Source organism: Sciurus vulgaris (assembly GCF_902686455.1).
Source record: "Sciurus vulgaris genome assembly, chromosome: 8".
NCBI classification, from domain to species: Eukaryota; Metazoa; Chordata; class Mammalia; order Rodentia; family Sciuridae; genus Sciurus; species Sciurus vulgaris.
Window position 1 is genome coordinate 12,809,725 of NC_136468.1, and position 24,695 is coordinate 12,834,419.

General features: G+C 44.6%; 2 protein-coding genes across 2 annotated transcripts; one reads left to right on the top strand and one right to left on the bottom strand.

Moving 5' to 3' along the window:
- Positions 1-7,855: 7,855 nt before the first annotated feature.
- Positions 7,856-8,458, top strand: LOC306668939 (olfactory receptor 6V1-like; the record flags this gene model as incomplete). The annotated part of the gene is made up of 1 exon (XM_079152656.1): positions 7,856-8,458. One exon carries the CDS (start codon positions 7,856-7,858, stop codon positions 8,456-8,458), a length of 603 nt encoding a protein of 200 aa, XP_079008782.1.
- A 7,352-nt stretch (positions 8,459-15,810) lies between these two features.
- On the bottom strand, positions 15,811-16,755 carry LOC306668940 (olfactory receptor 6V1-like; the record flags this gene model as incomplete). The annotated part of the gene is made up of 1 exon (XM_079152657.1): positions 15,811-16,755. One exon carries the CDS (start codon positions 16,753-16,755, stop codon positions 15,811-15,813), a length of 945 nt encoding a protein of 314 aa, XP_079008783.1.
- Positions 16,756-24,695: the final 7,940 nt, after the last annotated feature.

Below are 24,695 nucleotides of genomic sequence, written 5' to 3' on the forward strand. Positions count from 1 at the left end.
ATAGGTGTTGGAGAGGATGTGGGGAAAAAGGTACACTCATACATTGCTGGTGGGGTTGCAAATTAGTGCAACCACTCTGGAAAGCAGTATGGAGATTCCTCAGAAAGCTTGGAATGGAACCACCATTTGACCCAGCTATCCCACTCCTTGGCCTATACCCAAAGGACTTAAAATCAGCATACTACAAAGATACAGCTACATCAATGTTCATAGCTGCTCAATTCACAATAGCCAGATTGTGGAACCAACCTAGATGCCCTTCAGTTGATGAATGGATAAAGAAACTGGTATATATATATACAATGGAATATTACTCTACCACGAAGAATGATAAAATTATGGCATTTGCAGGCAAATGGATGAAATTGGAGGATATCATGCTAAGTGAGATAAGCCAATCTCAAAAAACCAAAGGACGAATGATTTTGCTGAGAAGCGGATAAGGACATATAATGGGGGGTAGGAGGGGTTAGCGTTAGGTTAGGGTTAGGTTTAGGGTTAGGAATAAGGAGGGTGGTAAGAATGGAGGAAGGAAGGACTGTATAGAGGGAAAAGGGGGGGGGGGGGGGGGGGGTGGAAAGGGAAAAATAACAGAATGAATCAAACAATATTGCCCTATGTGAATTTATGATTTTTAATAATAAAAAAAGGACTGCTAAAAAAAAGAAAAAAGAAAACAACAAACTCTATGTTTGTGAGACATTTGTAAATTTGGTACACGATCTCAGTTTTCTTGTTCTCTAATTTATACTTTTAGTGTCTGAAACTACATTTCCTGAGCATTGCCTTAAATTCTTGAATTTTTGATTCATTTCCAAGTGTATTTCCTAAATAATGTTCAATTATTTGTTAGGATGCTATCATCAGACAGACATAATTTTGCTGTAATGTGTTTAGCACTCTTTGGGGGAAAGCTTGGCTTCTCTGTGGCAATTTTGCTGTCAGAATGTGTAATACATGGAGATAATGATGCTCCCCTCCTTTAGAAAGAGTACCGTGGACTGATAACTAAAAGCTGCAGAGGGACCTGCAAACTCTGCCTCTGCAGGAGACGCTGGGACTTGTTTGGATGAGGAAATCCTTAATGAGTACTTTATTCTCATTATGGGCAAATTACTTTTCTGGATATCTAAGAACGACAGTATGCTAGCTCTTTTATTAATTCTCATTAATTTATAATTTCCTGCTAATTGTATTTTCTCTTGCTCTCAGGCTCCATCAGATGTTAAAGTGGGTTCAATTTTTGTGTAATCTAAGTCCCTAAGTGCTAAATAGAAGACGGAAGTGAAATGACATCAGCAGTTAGGATTTTTATGAGAAAGGAAAGGGACTAGAACACTTTTTAAAATACGCGTGGTAGAATGTGGGATCCAGGAGGTTATGATGCAGCATTTGTAGGAGGCAGCAGGGACTGAGCCCCAGCACCAAGTGAGAGAGCCAGTCGTGACAAAGAGGGTGAGCTGGTTTGTTTGACAGGGACAGAGATTCTACTGAGGCATGGTATTGGGTGGTAAGGAGGCTGCTGGAACAGAGCTCTGCCAGAGTGAAGTTTGTGAATTTAGAGTTAATAAAGAACCTAAATCCATTTTGAGCTGCAGATGATGCTGTAATTTTGAGATTACTTAGAGGACTGTGGAAAGATGCTTGATGTCTCAGTTTTGGGGCCAAGCCAACCATTGTGGGTAAAAGATCCATGCCCCTAAGGGTAAGATGCAATCACGTGAGTGGGTGTGCATGTGTGTGCATATGTGTGTGCACCATGCAGAGGTGGGGAGTCACGGTCGTTGGGAGGGGTTATTATTTCATAAGGAAGGAATGTGTAAAGGGTATTGCATCTCTGAGATCATTGCTTTCCACTTGTTTTTTAGGTTCTAAGTCCACAAGGAGGTAAAATAATTAGCCTCATGAGATCCAGAGCGTGGAAGCAGTACCCACTTGTGGGTCCATCCCCACAGTCCCCAAACTTCCCCAAATTCCTTTTTCATGATACTCACGTACTCACCAATTATTACCCTCCAAGCAGACCAGAGATTGACCGATCATCCTCAAGCAGCCCCAAATCAAAGATTCTCTTCTAGATAGATTTTCACCCCAGTGGCCTTGGGACATTTCCTAATGCCTATAATGTAAGAAAGGGTGATTTTCTTTTCCTATAACAGTATCCTCCTCACTTCCTATAACTTCATCCTCCTCACTTTTTGTCTACAGTTGATCCTGCCATCCACCAATCCCCAGGAATTAAAATGAACTCAGAATCTGCTCAAGGGCACAGCAGCCTAAGGAATGAAGGCAGCATTTAGAGACAGTGGAGATAACTGCAGAGTGCCTCATCTTTATTACATGTGAGCTGATGTGACAGTCACTGGCTGACTCCATTCTGCCTTCAGCATGGTTTGGGGTCATTATTTTTCCTAGTCAGAATGTCTTGTAGCCTCAGACCTGGGAAGAGCTCATTTACTTGCTCATATTATTGCTCTACGACTGGCACTCTTTTTTCCAGCTTTCTTGTGCCCCAGACTTATGAGAAAATATGCTTTCCTTGCCAGAAGTGCAAAGCCACCATGAGCTCTGCCTTGGACTGCTGAGCAGCCTCCTTCGGATCCTAGGCTCTCAGAGCAGTTCAATTTGCTGAGCGTTTTTCCTTAGGCAGCCCACAGCAGAGTCCCTCAGGCAGTCTTCTCCGTGTATTTCCTGTGCTGTCTCTGGTGTTTTTCTCTCAAGTCGAGCATCACAGCACCGCGAATTCATCCATCTCAACTCGTGTCCTTTTCGATTGTTCTCTTCACCCAGCTTCTTAATCCCCCACCCTCCATCTCTCCACTTCATCTCGCTCTCTCTCTACCACCACTTTTAGTGTGATGTGGGCCTCCCACAGCTGCTCCACATAGTGGTGCTTAAAATGATGTGGAGGCTACAAACGCCCCTCAAGATTGTCATCATTGAACATGAAAAGGCTGGTGGCTGTTCACATCACCAGATTCAACATGGACCCAGTCGGAGATTCCAAACTCCAGCAGGACAAACATACATTTCCCCAGATGTGCAAGGAAAGGATGATAAGTCTAGGAAACACAGCGACAGGTATCTCAAAGAAGCACAACTGTCTCAGACTCTTTTTCCTGGGGCTTAGACACAGAGGAGTTCACAGGACCCTGACCTGCGTTAATCTTAGAGACAGATGTACTGCAATTGCTGTTGTTCGTTATTGTTTTACACAATTCTCATGCAAATACATTAGGCAAATAGAAGTTCACCAGGTCCAGTTACCATTTTCACAGTCCAGTACTTTCAATAAAAATACTTCAATAATTGAATAGGCAAAGCTGACTTATTGCACGCTCCTGGGTGTGATACTTGAAATGTTCACTGGCCAACAAATATGTGAAAATCTGAGTTTGGTAAAGGTGAATGAGCTATGTCAATATAGAACACATGCAGGGTCACAGGAGTCTCAGTGTGCAAGTTAAAGTTCCCCTGTACTCTGCTCTGTGGGGTTAAACCCAGACAACACTAACTTCTTGTGTGCCCCAGGGTTAGGGCTTCCTCTTTACCATCAATCATGAAATTAAGACACAAAGAGCAGCTGCTTCTAGGTTATTGAGAGACGCAAATGGACAGTGTCTGTAGGAAGCACACGCCAAATAGTGTACCGTGGGGTACAGCAAGGGACAAGGAGAAGGATGATGTAATTTCTTGAATCTTTGGGCACGGGAGGTGGTGCCCATCCTTGGCTTGGTGGAGAAGTCGGGGAAGCTCATCTTTCTGGAAGAGATACCAATCCTTCTGACTTCTGCAGTCACGGTAATGGGATTCTGCTTCTGTTACATGATGATGTGAGATGCAAAGCCCTGCACGGTGAGATGAAGTGAGATGAGTGACAGGCACTGATGTGACCTTACGCTAGACGTAAGGGTCGCTTGAGCACAAGGCTACAATACAGGGACAGTATATCCGAAAACTGAGAGGGCTACTGAGTGACCAAAGGCGGGCTGTGTATACAGTGTGGAAACACAGGATTCAGGGACGATCTACATATCTGGTGGGATGAAGCTGGGCCGTGCAAGGTTTCACCCGTGTACTCAGAATGGTGTGCGATTTAAAATTTGTAAATTATTTATTTTTCTAAATTTCCACTCCAACTTTGGTTGACCACAAATGAGTGAAACCATGGGAGTAAACCAGCAGGCAAAAGGTGACTCCGTGTAAACGCACACTCACGAGCACGCGGAGCACTACCACTCCATAATGGTTAACAGGTCCTCCACTTCTGATTTGGGTAGACCCAACACCTTGAAGCTCAGGCCCTGGCCATTTGTCTATTTCTAAGAGACTTTTCTCCTACTTCAGCACTCCTTCTATTTTCAGTTTATAAGAAAACCATAAGAGAGTGGACCTGGTTTTTCCCTCTGGGTGACCGGAGCTAAGGCAAATTCTTGACTTGCTGCCTCTGCTCCTGAGTGGCCTGTGTCTAAAGCAACTGTGCCCAACTCCCTGACCCCCCTCTTCTCTCAGCCAGCATCCAGATCCCAAGGCTTTCGGGGCCGCACTGAACTCTGTGCCCACAGAGATAGGAGAGGGAGAGAGAGAGGGAGAGAGAGACAGAGAGAGAGCGAGCACAGTACTCCAGGAGGCTCCTGTGGTCTCAGTTGCTGCCTGCTCCCAGGAGCTCAGAGTTGAGGACCATGTTGCGTTGTCAGCATCCCCAAGCATGCGGCCACTCTCTGGGCCCCACCATCCTGCTCCTGTTCCAGACCCTGCTGAGGCACACCGTAGGTACACTGTCAGTGATTGGAGGAAGGCTGTCGTCTTTCTGAGTGCTTTTCAGTTTCAGCTCTTCCACCGGGAGTGTCTAGCTAGTGGGAGGGAGAGAAAGTAGGCAGAGAGATCAGGGCCCAGGGCGGGTGGAGTGGCTCCCCGTGGTGGTGTGCTGTCCTCATATACTGTGGATGGCCTCAGATGTCCCAGGGTAGGGAATGTGCTGGCAGGGAGCTGAGGGGGACCTCTGTGCCCCCTTTATCCCACTGCATTTGCTCTGTTGTCCATCAGGTCAAAGCTTTGGTCCCACATCTGGACCTGGGCAGCAGGATGTGAGCTGGCCCTGGAGAGTCCCCGACCTTGCCCTCTGTCTTTGCCACGCCACTTTCAGTGTCATCAAAGATTCTCATTTTTAACCTTGTTTTGTCTGTTCCTCCAAAGTGGCTGTGAGGCCTAGGTCCGTTTTGCTCACACAGTATTCCTAGAGCACCCGTGGATCTGGCATGCCCAGCATGTCTTCTGAGAGGGTAGGTGAACAAGTGACTTGAGTTGCTCATGTCCTCGCAGTCACTTGGGTTGCTGCTGATTTGGGGGCAGCAATGGGTCTCACCATAACAGGATGAGACTCCACTCTCTGCACTGATCTCATCTTTCCCTCCCCTGGGGAAAGCTCAGGGTTTTCTGTCCACTCCTCTTCTGCCCCTTCCTGAGACTGGGTTGTGGAAGCCCAGCCTGATGTATCTCTTTCTTCTCTGTGAACCTTCCTGGGCTTTAAACCATGCAGCCCAAGGTCCTCTCAATCGGTTTTGCCTCTAATTCTTGTTGCTATCTGGTCTACTTGCCCAGTGTCCTGCCCCTATGACCTGCCTCTTCCAAAGACCTGGCAACAGTAAGGGGGTACTCAGGCACTTTCCCTGCCCACCCTTTACCCTGTTCCTCAGCCCTGCTCCTTCAGTCCCTGGAGAAGCCCACCTGTCCCCTAGACACAACCGAGACCGAATTAACTGCTACAAAGAATCAAGAGAACAGTGTAGCTATCTCATTTGCATTTCCAGGGTATATTTTAAAAAAAGGGTCATTCTCTGGGGTAGGAGATTTGTTTCAGGAGTCAAAAGACACAGGGATAATTTACAGAGGAGAATCGAAAGGGTTGACGTGAGAAGATGAGGAACAAGGAAGGGACTTTCAAATCGCTTCCAAGCCTCTGTGGCATTACTACATGGGGATGAGAAGCTATTTGCTACTGGAAAATTTAAAATAGATCTGAACAGCAAAGCCTGCAGTATGAGGGATTTGGCGCGAGATGAGTGGGTTCCCTTATTGGTTTCAATTACGTAGCATGATAAATTCTAGAGATTTGATATGCTGCATGGGAACTATGGCTAATGATGCTGTTTGTGTATTTGAGATTGGTTAAAAAAGTAGATCTGAGGTTTCCTCACCACACACACAAAATGGTAGGTATAAGAAATCAGGGATATAATAATCAGCTTGATTGTAGCTATCACTTTACTATGTATATGTATATCAAAACAACATGCCATACACCTGAAATATAAACAATTTCAACTAAAAATGCCTATAATCCACATTCAGAGATGGCTATAGTTAATATTTTAAAAACAACCTGCTAGTCTTTTCCTCTATGAAGGTAGATGGTTAGTTTGATGAATTGATTTTATAATTTTTAAAGAGGTAAATGAATTCACATTGCTTCAGATTATTAAAAGCAGTCAATGGACAGAGTCATTTAAGCCAGTAAGTATAACAGCTGTTTATGGATAGGGCAGGGATAAGGGAATCTATAAATAAGAATGCTGAAATTAAGAGGAAAAGAATCCTTGAACCAGGTAGGGTGATAGCTACGGAAAAGGAAAGGGAGACTGGATGAAAAAAAAAAATTTTCCAACAACAGCAATTCAAGTGGTCGTGAAGAGAGCAGGAAAAGTCAGAGGTACTTTCCATTTTCAAGCCTAAAATGGCTGAGAAATTGGTGTGCCATGAACATGATACTGGTTTTGAAGGGTTACTTCCATGTTTCAAAAGTGTTGAGTGTGTGGTGGTGGTTTAGAGATGTGAGCTGGGACTCAGAGACAGACAAAAATACAGATTTAAGATTCACTTACATTTTCAAGATTGCTTTGGTTAAAGAAGAAAAGGATGAGAAGAGAAACGTGGAAGCATCTATTTTAGACAATGGCGGAAAGACAGCTAAAGTGGTCAGACAAGTCAGAAGTGGAGGGACACTTACAGAGGACAGGATCCTCGCAGTCAAGGGTGAACACAGCTTAAAAAATGGGTTATTTGTAGCCTGAGATGTCACAGAGAAGAAAAATAGGATGAGGATTGAGCACAAAAAATGAGAAGCAGCAGCACAGTTTCTAGCACAAGAAAAGAAGTTGATAGTTAGCAGCTATAATTGGGTCAAAGCACCTAAATTTGAAAGTTAGGAAATGTCTACTGCTTTACCTCCAGACCCATCCAAATATCTTGCAGAGTTGGAGCTTAATAAATGTGTAGAATGAAGCAGTGAATCAGTCGAAAACAGAAGAGGCAGGTGGCTGACTTCTAAAGGTGGTTCATTCCTTGCCCTGGGGAAAATTCTGCCCTTGGGAATGCTCCTTTTGGACACTTAGATTACCATGCCATAGGCTGGTCTGCTTGGAGAACCAGACCAACCATCAAGGGACTCGTCTGAGGAGGAAGTTGATGGTGATTTTCCACTAAGACTTCCTGATCTCCCAGGTATCACAGAGAAGTGCCATGAGTAACTGCAGTGTTTCGGAGAATTTGTGCTCCTGGGATATCTCATCTCCGTGAGTTCCAGATCCTCCTGTTTGCTTTTATCTTGTTGATACATGTGCTGACAGTTCTGGGGAACCTGGCCATTATGCCCTCACTTCCCTGGACTCCTGCCTCCACTTACCCATGTGTTTCTTCCTCGGCAACTTCTCCCTCACCGAGATTCTGATCACTTCCACGGTGTTTCTAGGATGCTGGCAGACCTACTATCAACTCACAAGACCATGTCTCTGACTGTCTTATCCAGTCTTTCTCTTGTTTCTCTTTGGGCGGCATTGACTTCCTGATCCCCACAGTCATGGCCTTTGATTGCTATGTGGCCATTTGCTGCCCTCTGCACTATGCAACTATCATGAATGGTCCAGTTTGTGTGAAGCTGGTCACGGCCTGCTGGGTGGCTGGATTCTTCTCCATCATCTCCCCCACCCTGCAGAAAACACAGCTCTGGTTCTGTAGCCCTAAGGTCATTGACCACCACTTCTGTGACACTGCTCCAATCCTCCAGCTTTCCTGCTCCAACACCCGCCACCTTGAGTGCAGGGACTTCTTCCTGTTCTTGCTCTTTGTGCTGACCACCATGGTGCTTTTTGTGGTCTCCTACGTCTTCATAGTGGCTGCCTATCCCTTCCTTTTCCATAGCGCTGCACATCCCCTCCTCCTCTGGGCACAGGAAGGCCTTCTCTCCCTGCACGTGGTTTTGGGCTACGGCAGCAACATCTTTGTCTATGTGAGGCCCAGCAAGGGCCACTCCACACACCTCAGAAAGGTGGCAGACCTGTTCGTTGTGGTGGTAAGGCCTTTCCGTAATTCCTCTATCTTCACCTTCCAGAATGAAAAGCTCAAGGAGGTCACTGAGGATGCAACAAAAAGGATCGTCCGCAGAGACCCAGTTGTCCACTGATGAAGAGGCTGGTGACTACCTGTATGGTCAAGAGAACTAAGGACTCAGGTACCCTTCAGGGTGACCACTAGGTACCCAGCTGCGGCTGCTCCATCTTCTCCTTCTTAGTCCCTCTCACTCCCGAATCTGCACATATGTCTCTGCTTTTGCACTACAAAGATCTGTTGAACACACACCATGGAGTAAGAGTGATGGAATAATACCAGTTGAGTGAGATACTGAACTTCAAATAAAACCCTTCGAACAGGATCTCATACATTGTAAGAACTCAGTGGATGTAGCTAGTGTTATTAAAATGTACTATTAACATCTCCCCATGGGCTTGGTTGTAGCTCAGTGGTAGAGCACTTGCCTAGCACCTGTGGGACACTGGGTGCACCACTTGAAAATAAATAAATAAAATAAAGGTATTGTGTCCATCTATAATTATGAAAGTTATTTTTAAAAATTAAAAAAAAATCTCCTCAGCTCAGTTTTGTCTTTATGGTTTTGTTTATATCCCCTTATGTTTCTTTGTGTGCAACTTTTACTTTTGGTATGTTCCTTCTTAGTAACTGGATTTGGGGTTTAGGGTGGGTTTCTGAAAGGGGAGGCTTTCTGAGAAGAACAGAGAGGCCTGGAACCCCACGCAGCAGGTATTGCTCCCACCCAGGCTGCCCTCCCCTTCCTCCCTCTGGTCCCAATGCCTCTTGCCTCTTGGTGGAAATAGCGCTCCAGAAGCCAGTCTCACAGAAGATCATGAGGGCTGTGTCCTTTCCATTCACTCAAGAGGGAAAGGAAAGCGATGCCACCATTCCCAGAGTCACCACCTTCTTTTTCATGTGGGGTTGTGCTATTCAGCTTGATATTATGACCAAAATGCCTCACAAGAACAATTTAGAAGAGGAAAAGTTTATTTGAGCTCACAGTTTCAGAGGCTCAGTCCATGGTCAGCCAACTCCATTGCTCTGGGCTTGAGGTGAGGCAGAACATCATGGTGGAAGGTCATGGCAGAGGGAAGCTACTCAGTTCATGGTGGCCAGGAAGTAGGGAGAGAGAAGGAAAGAGGAACCAGGGGACAAGATATAATACCCAAGGATAGGCCCCTAGAGACCTGCTTCCTCCAGTCACAACCTAGTTACTACCCAGTACAGCAGTCCTTTCAAATCATTAATCCATCAGATGGACTAATCCAAGGATTAGATTACAGCTCTCATAATCTAATCAGAAACTTTTTGGGGATATCTCATATCTAAACTATGAAAGGGGTGCTATTTATTTCCTCCCACAGAACCTTAGACCCATTGCCCACGGGGAGGAACAGATGCCTAAGCCCTCTGAGTTTGGGTTTCTTGGAATCAGCCTATTCAGATTTCCAGGGCCTCTGGTTGGTAAAGCAGAGATGGTAGAAGCCAGATGAGAAGGAGGCAATGGGGTGGGCTGGTACTGTGGGAGAACAGATGAAAGAAGGCATTCCTTGAAAATGTAGGGGTGGCTGAAGAAGTCATGAGACAATGGGGGCAGGAGCAGCTCTGGTGTCTGGTTTCTTACCCTAGATTGAGCCTGAAATGGGCTGGGATTAGCAGAGCATGGCAAAGAGTAGGAGCAAACTTCCTCTTACTTCTGAAACTAGCTCTGTCCACAGGATATCTTGAGGTGCAGTAATATGCAGTGCAGACAGTGATGGTGTGGAGGGCACCCCATGGAGTCAACCCAAAGAAGAAGGTCATGGCTGTAGGGGAAGCATTCCAGGGCATATAGCCTAGAGGCACTAGTCTCTTACTATTACCATTTTAGTTTGATCTCCACGTAAGCTGCCTTTCTTTTCTTTCTTTCTTTCTTTCTTTCTTTCTTTCTTTCTTTCTTTCTTTCTTTCTTTCTTTCTTTCTTTCTTTCTTTTTCTTTCTTTTTTCTTTCCCTCCCTCCCTCCCTTCCTTCCTTCCTTCCTTCTTCTCTTTCATTCTTTCTTCCTTCCTTTCTCTTTCTTTCATTCATTCTTCCTTTCTCCCTCCCCTCCCCTCCCTCCCTCCCTCCCTCTCCTCTCTCTCTCTCTCTCTCTCTCTCTCTCTTTCTCTCTCTTTCTTTCTTTCTTTTTTTCTTTCTTTCTTTTTTTTTTTCTCCTCTTCCTCTTTCCCTCTCTCCCTTCCCTCTCTCCTTTCTTCTTTCTTTCTTTTCTACCACAAGAAATGTTTGTGTTTGGGGGCCTCACCAACAATAGGTAGATCCATTTTCTTCTGCTGAAAACAGCAGGGAAAACAGTTTTTCAGCCTGAGAACTTTTACCTCTCAAGAGACTAATTATTTGCCCTCCTTGCAAACTTTGTGAAAAACTAAAGAACTAAGTGGGAAGCAATTATCTCCTGATATACATATACTCTCCTTCAGCTTGTCCTTCTAAAATAATCACCCAACAAATCCACTTGGAGATTCCCCCTGAGGAATTCCTACCTGTTACTCTCAACTCTGCATATTCCTCTCTTTAAAAATTAAAAATAATCAACATCTATGACAGTCTATAGCCATTTGTCATCATGTTCCCTAGATGCAAGGTCCCTGACTGGCCAGTTTGGAGGAAGGTGAGATTTACCCTGGGCCTCCATAGTGATCACCCATCAAATCTAACAATATACCATGTAATTCTCAACAAAACTACATGTGCTCCTTTGCAGCTCCCTGTGTGATGTTTGGAATAGCATCGGCATCTCCTGGGAGCTTGTTAGAAATGCAGAATCTCAGTCCCCACACTCAAGAAGAACTGAATTGGAACCTGTTTTTACAGGACCCCTGGAATGATACCTATGTACATCAGTATTTTGAGCAGCACCCACCTAAACGTTCCACTGGTGGAATTTTCAGCGAGGAAATTGTGCATGAAGGCCCTTGTCCCAACCTCAAAGTGAAGGGCATTGGAAGAGGGAACTTGAGGTCGCATCTGTTGTTAGTTGAGCCATCCTTCCTTAGTGACATTTGTCCCTAGTCCTATTCTGGAGACAGTAACCAGGATAAAGGCCCCAATTGTTCCATCTTGCTTTGACATTATACTTCTTGAGTGACTTAAGCTATGTGGCCCAGTCTTTTAGTTGCTTTTAGAATCCTGTGTAGGTATAACCTAGAGAAGTTTTGGTTCCACATATTTGTCTTGATGGAACAGGAATCCTAGTGTGTACAAAATCAAATGAGGCATGCTCTAGAAAACAATTTTATCAGAATTTTCTAACTTGCTGCAAGGAATCTTGGGATTCCACTTCTAAGTCAACGTAGTTGTTTTGAACTAAACTATAGCCAAATGGAATTGCTTGACCTTGGGACCTTGTAGATCACCTGTCTCCTTCCATTTGAGTACAAGTGTTCCCACTGCAACACACTTACCAGCCTGGCTTAGAGACTCTGCTCAAACCAAGCCAAGGGATGCAGCACTCAAAGATGGTGAAGCAGCCCCCACTTTTGTGACATAGTTTTAAATTTTGTACTGAAACTCTTGTGTCAGGTGTGACTCCCATTGACATTTACTGCTGTTCAATATGTCCCTCTGTGAGTTACGTAGGCTACAAGCATATGAGTGAAGATTGCATTGCAAAATATTCAGGTTGATAAATAAGATGTTGCCATTGAACAATTTCTAGGCCTCTTGCCATCCACATTGCTTCTTCCAGTCCCTGTTACTAGGTGGGGCTGGAACTGGTTGTGGTGTGAGCTTAGGCCGCTGCGACAGGGTACAGAGGGACAACCCCTTTCTTTGCTTTGTTTACTACTATTCTGTTATCATCAACTAAGATTGTCTTCCAGGTCTTAGGATACAGTGCTAACTTGGGTTCCAAATTCATCTAAAAACCTCATTTTCTTTTTTGCTTTTTACAAACAAAATTTTTTGTAAAGCAAAATTTATACAAAATGGCACGCTGATGACAATGACATTCTTTTAAGTTTTTTACTCTGTGACATTTTAGATAAAATTTCTTTCCTATTTTCCATACCGACTTTCTTGGTTCAGACGCTTCATCATATGCATCTGCACTTTTAACTTCTCAGCTTATGTTTGACAAGCAGCATAGCACAGTTAAAAACCTCATTTTTAAGGACAGCTGAAATTTACTGAATACCCACTACATTCTAGGTTCAGGAGATACAAAGACAGCAAGCAGTATTAGGAGTTGAGACTTTAGCGTGGGAAGACAAAACTGGATTATGGAAACCCTCTGGGAGTGAGGGGAGGGAGAAGCTCATTCTCTCTGGTTTAAGCTGAACGTTAAGTTGAGGCAACTTTTTGTTATTTGAGTTGAACTCTGAGGTATGGAAAGCAATTTCACAGGCTAAGAAGAGGAAATGTGAACTTCCGAGAGGCAACTGAATATATAAACTAACAGACATAAACCAGTGTGCTGTGTAGACAACCAAGGCTCTAGCAGATGGATTTAATAAATGGGCTTTCTGGAGAGTGGCCATGTGTGTCTTCACTAATCTGATCTAAGTTCCTCAGGGGACTCATGAGTATTCCCTGAAAGAAGTTCCACTCACTGAAGCAACAGGCCACATCCAATTGTGACAAGCTTCACAGTGCATACAGCAGGCACTGGCGTAGAGAATGTTGTGTGCCAGGGCAATCATGTTGGAGTCATAGAAATGCCTTTAGTGACACTGAATCCATAGTTGCCTCTTGCCAATAACTGATTCCTTCCAGTGGTGGCACTAACCACACAGTGACTGTTACTAAGGGCTACCAGAATCATCGTCATCACAAGACGAGGAACTAGACAGGAACCTGATGCATACCACTAAATGAAGCCTTAGCTGAGGCAAACAGAGCAGCTGCAGGGCCTGAGATCCCAACTTTCCGTTATTTCCACTTCTGATAGAGATGAAAGAAGAGATTTCAAGGACAGAGAGATGGAAAAGAAGTCAAAGAATCAGATTCCACTAGCGGTTCTGCCATCTTTTCGAATGGCTTATTTCTCTCTCAGCCATGGCTCCCTTATTTATTAAAGAACAGCAGGAACACTGCTTGGTCGCAGCCCCAGAGTCAGTACCTCTCCTGTGCTGTCACCAAAGTGTATTGAAATTAATTGTACTTTCCCTGCTTTCAGTACGTGGGGAAGCCCTTGAAGTTAGAATCCACATTTCTTTCCTCTTCAGTGGCCAGTGCTAGGCAGTGTTTTGCTTATGAGGGGTGATCAGAGAATCTTTTCTAATGGAATGACTTTGAGGATAGAACCCAATGGAAAATATGTGGAAAAGTGGCGTGGAAAGTGTGAAGAGATATGATGAGCAGAGAAATTCTTAACTCATTCATCATCCTTTCATTTATCCTAGAGATACTTCCAAAGTGGTGAGCAGAGATAAATCTGATAAAAAAATCAATTAATTCAACAGCAATAGCAAGCACCAGGGTCATCGCTCTACGTGATAAAAGGAGAAGCAGTAGTTTGGAGCAGAAACCAAAACTAGGGACCTAAGGAATTCCTCTGACTGGAGGAAAGCCACCTCAGCAAGAGAGAAGCACACTTTCAGAAAGCCAGAGGAAGGGGTGCCTCGTTTAGGCAGGAGCCGTGCTGGGTGGCACAGGGAGCCCCCTGAGGATTGCCAGGGCTCCTTGAGCCTCCTCTCCGAAGCTGTGCTCCAAATCTACCAAACGACCCCACAAAGAAACACCTTGTTTTCTTCCACATAGTAAATTTTTGTAAAGCTTGACATTTACAACAAATTAGTAATTCTTGTTGTTTTCAAGTAAGTGGGACTACAAACACACTCTTGCTTGTAGTTTACAGACCAAAAATAAAGAAATGGAGTCCGGTAGATTAAAGTGTGTTTACTGAAACAATGAGGCAGAATGACTTAAATAAATTAAAACCAGAAGAACCTCTTTATTCTGAGGCCATATAACTGAAATATTTTTACCACTTTAGACTCTATATGGAGGAGGGAAGGGCAGTAGAGCTCATTTCATTCCAAAGGGAATATGGAGCATAACATGTCCTCAGGGATTTTATACTTACATGTACATGTGTGCATGTGCATATGTGTGTACATAAATATTCATACACATATGTTACACACATGTGTGCATATGCACACATGCATATTCATATGCATATGTAGCAATTGGACAAAGGAATGTACTAGATTTATTACATTCCCTGCCTTTAGGCACAAGAATGTTTCTAATATACAGGAGAACAATTTATTTTATCTTTCTAAAACTCTGCATATTTTTTCTCTGGACACCACATAATTCCTGAAAGCTTTGTTCTCCTGCCAATGGAGGTTTATCTTGTTTTCTTGTTTTCACTTATGTGCACTTTTCTGGTTTTTTTTTTTTTCCACGTACAGGGGGACCTGATGCTTTGCGTCCTTACAATGTCCACCTTGTATTCAGTGTGTCCCTGGGTTGTCGTTCATCTGGAAGCTGTCCCTAAGCCCCAGCCTGGGCTTGGTATTCCTCTCACATCACGTGCTCTGAAAACCTCCAAAAAGCCATCTTGCATTTCCTCTGATGAGGCTGCTATAGGCCACCATGGAAAGGCTCCTCATTCCCCCTGAAAACGGCTCTTATTTTTTCACTAGGCTGAGTTTGGTAGGAATGAGGATTATATGCACCTTCTTTAACTTCTTATCTTGTATCTACTATGTGTCTGAAGGTGGAGTGAATCTGGTGAAATAAATGATGTCAGTGAAATAAATGAATAAATAGGTAAATGACTATATAAAGAACTGTACACACACACACACAACGATTTATTTTAGTCAGTTTTGCATTCATGACGTATATGCTCATCAATGGGGCACACACAGGGGTAGATAAGCCACACACAGGGATAGATAAGCCCACCCTAAAAACACACCTACATGACTGCATGACTGATGTGATCCTACAATATGTATAATCATAAAAATGAGAGGTTACACTCCATTTATGTGTGATCTATCAAAATGTATAAGTGCATTCTACTGTCATGTACAACAAATTAGGACAAATAAATTAAAAAAGAACAAAACACACACGCATGCCCAAGCACACACACACATACGTACACACACACATACGTACACACACGCTGAGCCTGGGTGATAGCTCTCTTGATCAGAGAGCACTTGAAGCTGCTCTTCCTGGAAAGCACCGCCCATGTGCTTTCCCTGCACCGACTCCCAGGTTCTGGGTTACCTGCAGAGTTCTTATAGCTTACAGTGGGTATGGGACGTACTTCCATGGTGAGTCGTGACAGCCTCAGGCCAGACACAGTAGCACTGAAAACTCATTGTAGTCATTAATCACAGGCACAAAGGATAGAACTAAAGAAACTGGACGGTGGCTTCCCATGCAGCCAGGTTCTCTGGCTCCTCCCTGAACTGCTTGCCAGAACTTGGTCAGGTCTCTGGTGCTCATGATAATGCCTCACGAAGGCCTTTCAGCCTCTGCGTCTGTCCCCGGAGGACGGCCTTCACTGCCTCATTGCGGAAGGTAAAAATAAAGGGATTGAGGAAGGGGGTGAGGATGGCCGTTACCAAGGCTACAACCTTACTGACCTCTACAGAGTGTGCTTTGCCAGGCCTGATGTACAGGAAGATGGTGCTGCTGTAGCCAAGGAAGACCAGGGTGAGGTGAGATCCACATGTGGAGAAAGCCTTCTGGCGGCCACTGCCAGAGGGGATCCGCAGCACAGTGCTCACAATGTAGCCATAGGAAATGAGAGTCAGCAGGAAGGAGCTGAGGACAAAGGCCAGGGCCATCACAAAGTCCCAGATTTCCAGTAGGCGGGTGTCAGAGCAGGACAGCTGCAGCAGAGGTGCATTGTCACAGAAGAAGTGGTTAATGACGTTGCCATGGCAATAGTTGAGATGAGCTCGGGAGAGGACAGTGGGTACCATAGCTAGGAATGGAGTTGCCCAGGCAGCCCCAGCCAGTCGGACACACACAGCCCAGCTCATCAAGGTTCCATAGTGCAGTGGATGGCAGATGGCCACGAAACGGTCAAGGGCCATATCTGACAGAACGAGGAAGGAGGTAGAACCCAGGGAAAAGTAGAAGTAGAACTGGACCATGCAGCCAGTGAAGGAGATGACTTTGCAAGAGACCAGCAGATCAGACAGCATCCTGGGTACCGCAGTCATGGTCACCAAGATCTCCAGCATGGAAAAGTTTCCCAGGAAGAAGTACATGGGAGTATGTAGGTGAGTGTCAGCTATAATCATGACTATGATGAGAGTGTTTCCCAGGAAGGCGAGGAGATACAATATGAGGAAAGGTCCATACAGAAGACGCTGCAGCTCACCCAAAGAGGAGAAGCCCAAGAGGACAAATTCAGAAGTATGGTTCAGGTGTGCCATGATCCAGGGGTTATAGCTCTGTATGTAAGGGCAACAAGGGACAGAAATGGAGAGGAGGAATCACTGATCATGAAACCGTGGACCAGGGAGGCAGGAACAGAGACAAGGAGCAGGAAGAGGAAGGCAAGGAGCCAACTGGTGATAAACAGAAGGACAGAGAAAAAGCAATAGAACAAAGTGGGAATCACACAGAAACAGGGAGCAGGGAAGTTAGAGGTGTGGCCAGTCATTGATAAAGGGAGGGAAAAACAGGAACAGATCAAGAAAGGTAACAGAGCAGCAGACAGGACACTTAGAGAAAAAAGCAAGAAGGAAATATGGGAGAGGGAGGAATAGAGAGGGAGAGGGACAGGAGGAAATAAGGAAGAAAAGAGAAGATTAGTGTAAATCACCCAGAACTCCAAGAAGTTCTGCACTGAGACCCTTTTAAAAGGCCCCTGAAAATCTCTCTGCACTGTTTTTAAAGACCCTCACTTGTTCACATTTTGCAGCTATGACCTTGAAATTAGCAGAAAGTCAGTGTTTGGGGTTAATAACTATAGGGTGACCCTCTGGTACATGCTCATGAAGATCAAGAGCAGAAAGGATGCAAGAGGTCAGGAGGCAGGGAATCCAGGCGGCTGCTCTGCCAGTACCTGCCAGGTCCTCAGGGTTGTGCCTGATGACCTTCTTTGCTGCTGTGGAGTCCCTTCCTTTTCCCTTCGTGGTGGAGAGCATGAGCTGTGGGCAGGTGGGGTGGAGGGACAGACTGGGCTGGATTCTGGATCCAACACTCACCCATTGTGGACCATAAATCTGCTTCTCTTTTACTGACTCTTTCAGAGTCTCTATTCAGGGACAAAATGAAGATAGTAATAATAATTAGCCTCTGGGGTTATTGTAAATATGAAATAAGTAAGCCACTCAGTACAGTGATTTACAAGTACTGTACCAAGAATTAAAAAAAATAAATGGCATCCTTTTATCATTGTTCTCATTTTTATTGTTGCTAATGAAGGTTAAATTTTCTTGGTTTAATATCCCTTGGTTATTATTATGTGTGTGTGCATAAGCATTGATATTCCACTGGTTAATGCTGTTCCTTACAATGTGAGCTACTAAAAGGATATCATAAAGCATTTCAAACCCGAAAGCATATAAGCATCACAACAGATTAATCAGGCGTGGAGAGAGCAAAGCTGTGTACAGGTAACACTTCTTTCCTGGCTCTCTAGAAGCTTTATCTGAGGTGGTGTCCCAGTAATAGCATTCCAATTTAAAGAAGCTTTCTACCTCTGTCATTGACTAACCTTAACGCAGGTCAAGTCTACATGCAGCATTGACTAAATCCAAATTCAATCCTAAGTCTGTGTAATGAGAACCTGATGGATGTACAAACAAGCCGCTCACCTTAGCCGCTAAGCAGTCTTCTCCCTGCGCTGCTCTCATTTAGACACCTATGCCTGGAGACTCCTGACTATTGGGTCCACTCTGCGATAGGGGTGACGTGAGATATGCCATCCACTGCCCTTTGTTGGCGTCCTGCAGCTGACAGGGGAGGACAGGGCTTCACGCACAGCTGGGCGGGGTAGGCACTGTGGGTCGAGTGAGTCCACGAACTAAACATCACCATTGCTGGTCTCCCAGTTTAACCTGTCTCACTACAAAGTTCAGGTGGCAACCGTGATGTGGGTCTGGGAGAGAGGAGAGAAGTCGTTTGAGAGACCAGAGGAGAAAGGGGCTGTTTCTTCTCTCCCAAGGATGGGTGTTCTTGGTTCTGTCTGCGGGTCTCCAGGCCGTTGGCTTCTTGAGGATGGTTAGAGCTGAGCGCATCCTGGAGGCGAGCTTGCTCTCCAGCAGAGTGTTCTCCGTGGGAATGGGGCTCCCGGGACTGCTGAGACCTGCGATACTCCTTAGGGTAACGAGAGGCCCTCTCTTCTGGTGAAGTGACATCGACCAGGAGATCCCAGTGAAGACAGGGTAGACAGACTTCTGCTCAGTTCTGTGGCAATGCCTACCTCTTGGCAGTCTCTTCTCTCCTGGGACCATGGAAGGAAAATGAGATCATAGCAAAAAATCACAAAGGAACTTTCCCAGTTGGACTAAGCTTAGAACAGACTGGGTACATGGTCAGAGCCAGATTACGAGTTTCCATTTGGAAATTCATCTCCCTCCCAGATTTAGGATTGGGGGATCTAGGGAGACAGGGAATAGAAGTTCTGAACCATGGTGCCCTCTTTTTGAATTCTTCCAAATGTTATCTGAAGAACTTAGGAGGACATCTCTACCTCTTGCAAGAAGGGCCTCTGAGAGAGATATCTTGGGACCTGGCCAGACTGAAGGCTTTGGTTTCTGACTCCCAAGAGAAGATGCATACCTTGGGTTCATCATAAAAGGCAAAGCAGATGCACCTCAGGACATTTGAATCACAGTCCTTTCTTCAGAGAGATTCGAACCGTAGAGATGACTCCACCTGCACTCACAGACAGAGATACATCACACAAGAATAACAAGCAAAATCTTTACAAGTAGTGCAAACAGGCCCCAACTTTAAGAACAACCATGGGTCGGAGGGGTTGACCAGATCATCTTTCTGTAGGGCCTGAGCCTGGAACGAAATGTTCAGGGTTGAGCCATAGATGGCAAAGAATTTAGGTCGTTGAGAGTAGAACTGGGGGATGATGTAGAAAGAAGCATATTGCTAACAGGGATCTCTGGCCGGTGGACATGGTGGCTGGTCCAAACAGAGTGGCAGGCAGGATATCTCAAGAATGGAAAGATGAGAGCATGGACTGGGGTTAAGTGGGTCTTCATGACTGTATCCATGGTTTGCTCCTGTAAGCAAATTATCGTATATTTTGGCACATTAAACAATGCAACTTTATTACTTGATGGATTCTATAGATCAGAAGCTTGCTACAGGTTTCAACGGGCTAATTTTTCATTCTGGGGAGTCCTTACCTTCTCCAGCTTTTAGAGGCTACCCAGATTTAGTGGCTTATGGTTCCTTTCCTCAGGATTCAAAGCCTCCACATGGCCTCTCTGTGACCATTCTGACATCACATGGCCCCCTGACTGAACTCAGAGGTAAAGGTTCTCACTCTTACAGATTCCTTGAGTCAGATTCAGCTCGCTTGGATCACTGAGCATAATCCGCCACCACAAGATCCTTAACTTATTACATCTGCAGTGTCCCTTTTGTTAAGAAGGATAACATATTCGTCTGTTCCAGTTAAATGATGACATGGCGCAGTCTCCACAGCCCAGGAGCTAACTCCTACATCTCTCCCTGTTCCCCTGGGGACTGTGGGCATGTGGAGCAATGGGAGTTCACATTTACTCAGTAGCCTTCACAGAGACAAGGAGCTGGGACTGAAGGGGCCATAGTTATTGTTCTTGTGGCCCTGCTTTCTGTCTCCTGGGCTCCCCTGAGTTTGAAGAACCACACTGCATCCTTTCTGTTCACCTCTTCCTTCACTTGGCAAGATGAATGGGTAATGCAGTCCTGGGGGTCATCTGAGTTGGCTGTGGGCTTCTTCCTTAATCACATCTCCATCTTTTCACACAGTTTATCCTTTTCTTAATGGACATTTTCAATGTTGTGCTTCTTTGATCCCTTGATCGACTCTCAGACCGACATCATCTCCCTCGGCCTCTGAATGAGGCCAGCCTCCTCCTCCTGTGCTTCCCACTTCACCTGTGTCACCATCAGCTATGCCAGGGGCTTGTTCCAAGCAAACACAGGCACCCGGTAGCACAGGACAGTTTCCCTGTTGCCGTTCATGGTGATCCCTTTCCGGAACTTCTTCCTCAACCTCTGGAACAACAAAGTCAAAGAGGCCATCGGGAGATTGAGAAGTGATGCTGTCAACTTTGCTGTTCAGTAGTTCTGACTTAAATCAGATCCAGGTAGAACAATCCCCACCACGGATTTTAAAGTAATATGGAAAGTGCTAGCAAATATCTAAGCTAAATCCTGTCTATTTCCATCCTCCCACAGTATGGAATCATCACACTCAGGACTTTGGAAGTGGACAACCCACCCCCATACACAAATACCACACACATCTGCTCATCAGTTACTGATAATCTAAGCTATTTCTGGTTTCATTAATTTTGTAATGCAATTATTGCTTTATTTTTGAAAATGTAAAGAAATAAAACACGTAAGTGGGGGAATAGTATGCAGAGGAAGGAGATGCAGATGTTCCCAGAGGATGTCAGATTGTACCATGACCATCTCATAATGTGCATTTCTAGGGAAGGATGGAAGACAGCTCAGTGCCCAAAGTGGAAACTGTGGCACCTTTGTTCAGCCTCCGCTGTACCACTTCCTGGGATCTCTTGACCTACTGACTTGCATTCTCAGGCTCAATCTCATTATACTGTGCCAAGCCATTAAGTCAGATGCAGATAATTCTCTGGTGCCTTCTTTTTCTTGGATGTGCAGTATAGAATCTTGACCCCATCATTACTGCAAAGCATCTCTAGTCTTCTCTATGTTTTTGTGCAAAATCCGCTTGGAGCAGCATAGTCCAGGTGATAGAGAAGAGTTGAAGAACATGTTTGTGATTCTCTGTGATCAGGTTTTAGGGCACTACTTAACTCACCTCTTTTTGTTGGTGGTGAAGGGAGGAGGAAAGGGTTGGATGACTGACTCTAGGTATTTGGATTTGCACTTTCTTGGCATGCTGCAGGAATCCTCTGTTTTTGTGATGTTCTTGGGCCTGAAAGTTTCATATTGCTCTCTGACTCCATATAGCTCTTGGTTTTTTTTTTTTTTTTTTTTTTTTTTTTTTTTGCTCCCAATCTCCAACTTTCTCTTAGCACATCTCTGCAGATTTTCATTGCTGGCAGAGAGTAGGAGTTTACGTCCTCACTCTGACACACTAACAGATCAGGGGAGGGTCATGTCATTCTTGCAAGGATGAGCCTTAGGATGGGAGGCAAACAAAATCCCAGGTTAAGGGAGAAGAGGTGACTTTCTAGTTATTTATTGCTACATTCAAAACTTAGTGGTTTAAGACAACGGTGACTTTATTATGTCTCAAAATTATTTCTCAGTCATGCTATGTGTCTATCAATCCTTGCCCAGGAAGTAGATTGTGCTCATGATTATGGCTCAGGGGCCCATGTAGATGGAAGCTCCATTTTAACACATCCTTCCATGACCCCAAAGGCAGGGAAAGAGGAGGGTGAATCAAATGCTGGGTCTCAAGGCTTCTGTGTGAGGTGATTGGCATCATTTCCATCCACAGCTCACTGGTCCAGGCAAGTCACTTGGCTGCCCCTGAGTTAAATGAAGCAAAAAGTGTCGTCCTTAGGAAGGACAACAGTTGGGTGAACAGTAACTGTCCGTTAGAGGATTTTTTTTTTTTTTTTACTTTTTCTCTTCCTTATGATTTTAGGGTTTGATTTATCAAGTAATATAGACAATTTCAGTTGACCAGTCCCTGTCATCGTAAAGCTACAGAACATTTGAAATGGTCATTGCACTACTATTCTCTGTCCCTCTTTCTTTCTTTCTTTCTCACTCCCCAGTGTCCTCCTTCTCCCCCTGCTTCCTGTTATCCTTGACATATGCATTGCATTGACAGAATATCTGGGGCAACCATAACCCAGACTCTATACCCTATGCCTCTGAAAAAATAAATTCCAGATGGCTGAAACAGATTTTATGTGAAACAGAACAAATGAGAATTTTTCCTTTTTAATTAATTTAGAGTATGAATGTTGGCTTTTTCTAAGGAAAACACAGGTCCCAGGAGACCAAAAAACTGTTAAATGGAGCTGTATAAGAATAAAATATTTATGCATGATAAGAACAAAATATAAAAATAAAAAACATGAAGTAAAGTTTTATTTGATTCACGCATAAAATTATCTTGCAAACCAATAAGTTCATTACAGAGAAATATAAACATTTCTATGAATTATAAAAAGAACTCGACCTTGTTCAAAACTACAATTAAAGAAAATTTAAGAGAAGATTCATGGTACAGGCCTGTAATCCCAGCTACTGGGAGGTCAAGGCAGGAGAATTACAAATTTGAGGTCAGGCTCAGAAACTTAGTGAGACTCTGTCTTGAAATAAAAAATAAGAAAGGTTGCAGGTGTACCTCAGTGGTAGAGTGTCCCTGATTAAATCCCAGTACTGAAAAAAATTAACCAGAATAGTTTTTGGGTAACAGTTGCTTTTTTGACAGTGTGTTGGAAAACGTCGTTACATTAGTGAACAAGGGAACTGATGGACCATATTTGGTGAAGACTGGTGTTACCGTACATTATAAAACATGCACACACACACACTTACAATTGGTGGATCATTTTGAGAAAAAGGCACGAAGGTGGAACCTGTCGTAGTGTAAAGGAGATGTGAGGGTGGGGGCATTTTTTTTTTTTTTTTTTTTTTACTTACATACATATATGGATATTTATATGTAAAATGTGAAACAAGGAAGATTAGGGGCCCCTGACCCAGGCCCCAACCAGCTTGCCCAGAAGACCTCCCTCTCACACAACCTCTTGCTGTGATCTATAGAGCGAACTTCCCCAAAGAATAAACAGCAAGGTCTGGGTTTGCAAATAGAACCCAGCATGCCAACGGCCCGCACAGAGACCCAAATGTGACCCACAGTAACCTAACAAAGCCCCCATTAGAGACCCAATACATGTTACCTGTATCTCATAGGTCTAACGTAAAACAGGCCAATGAGCTCCTGGCTAATGCACACTTAGTACTGTGGGCAAGGCACGGGAATCTGTCAATCACACTTTCCTGAGCACAAATCCCCCAGAGCACATGGGGTGGCATTTGGAAATAAGGCCTTCAAGGAAATAACAACGGTTAAGTGAAGTGAGGGTAGGGTCCTGGACCAGTGGGATTATTGTTCTTATAAGAAGAGTGGGAGACTGCAGCCACTCCCTCTGGAGTCACACAAGACAACAGTGAGAAGGTGACCTTCTGTAAGCCAGAGATAGGGTTCCCCAAAGTCCCAGCACAATGACTCCTGAGCTCAGACTCTAGCCAGCAGAGGGGGGAAAGCAAATTTCTTTTCAAGAACCCTGCTTTTGGTGGGTGCAGTGGCACCCGCCTGTAATCCCAGTGACTCGGGGGGCTGAGGCAGAAGATCAAGATTTCAAAGCCAGCCTCAGCAAAAGTGAGCCCCAGCTAAGCAACTCAGTGAGACCCTGTCTCTAAATAAAATACAAATAGGGCTGGGGATGTGGCTCAGTGATTGAGTGTCCCTGAGTTCAAGCCCTGGCTACCCACCACGCAAAAAAAAAAAAAGAACCCATTTGTAGTGTGTTGTGATGGTGGTCTCTGGAGAATGTATTTTTGAGGTGAAGAGATGTGTTAAAATCCTGGACTTGGGTGTCCTCGGGATGGTGTGTTCTGGTGTCTGCAGGCAGCGCCCAGCGTGCCAAGAACTTCTGAGGACTGTGGGGGATGAGTCGAAGTCACCCTTCCAGGCCTGCTTTGCTTCTTCCCTGAGTCAGGATCCTGTCAGTGACCCCGATCAGGAAGCAGTTCCAACTGGTGTTCATCAGGGTATCCAGAAGTTTCTGGATATTCCCAGACACACAGAATGATTTCTCCACCTGGTGAATAAAACTCCATTATGAGGAGCACTGTAGACGCATCTTCTGGAAGTAAACATTCAGAGTACACAGGAACCTTGTAGAAATGATGGCCTTAGAACACAAATAGCAGAACGAGTACATCAATTTCAAAACTTCAGGAAGTCAGCGTGTAGGGCTCTCCACCATGAAATTAAATAGTGGAAAAATGTGCACCAAATGAACATAATAATAAATCCCAAAGAACATGTCAACATCAAAGAATGCCAAAAGCAGCAGGCGTAAACCATGTGCAAACACTTCCTGTGAAGTTCAAGGCTGTGCCTGAGGAGGGCTGAGGCCCTGCTGAGGCCTCTCCTGTTGCACCTGCTGGGCCCTTC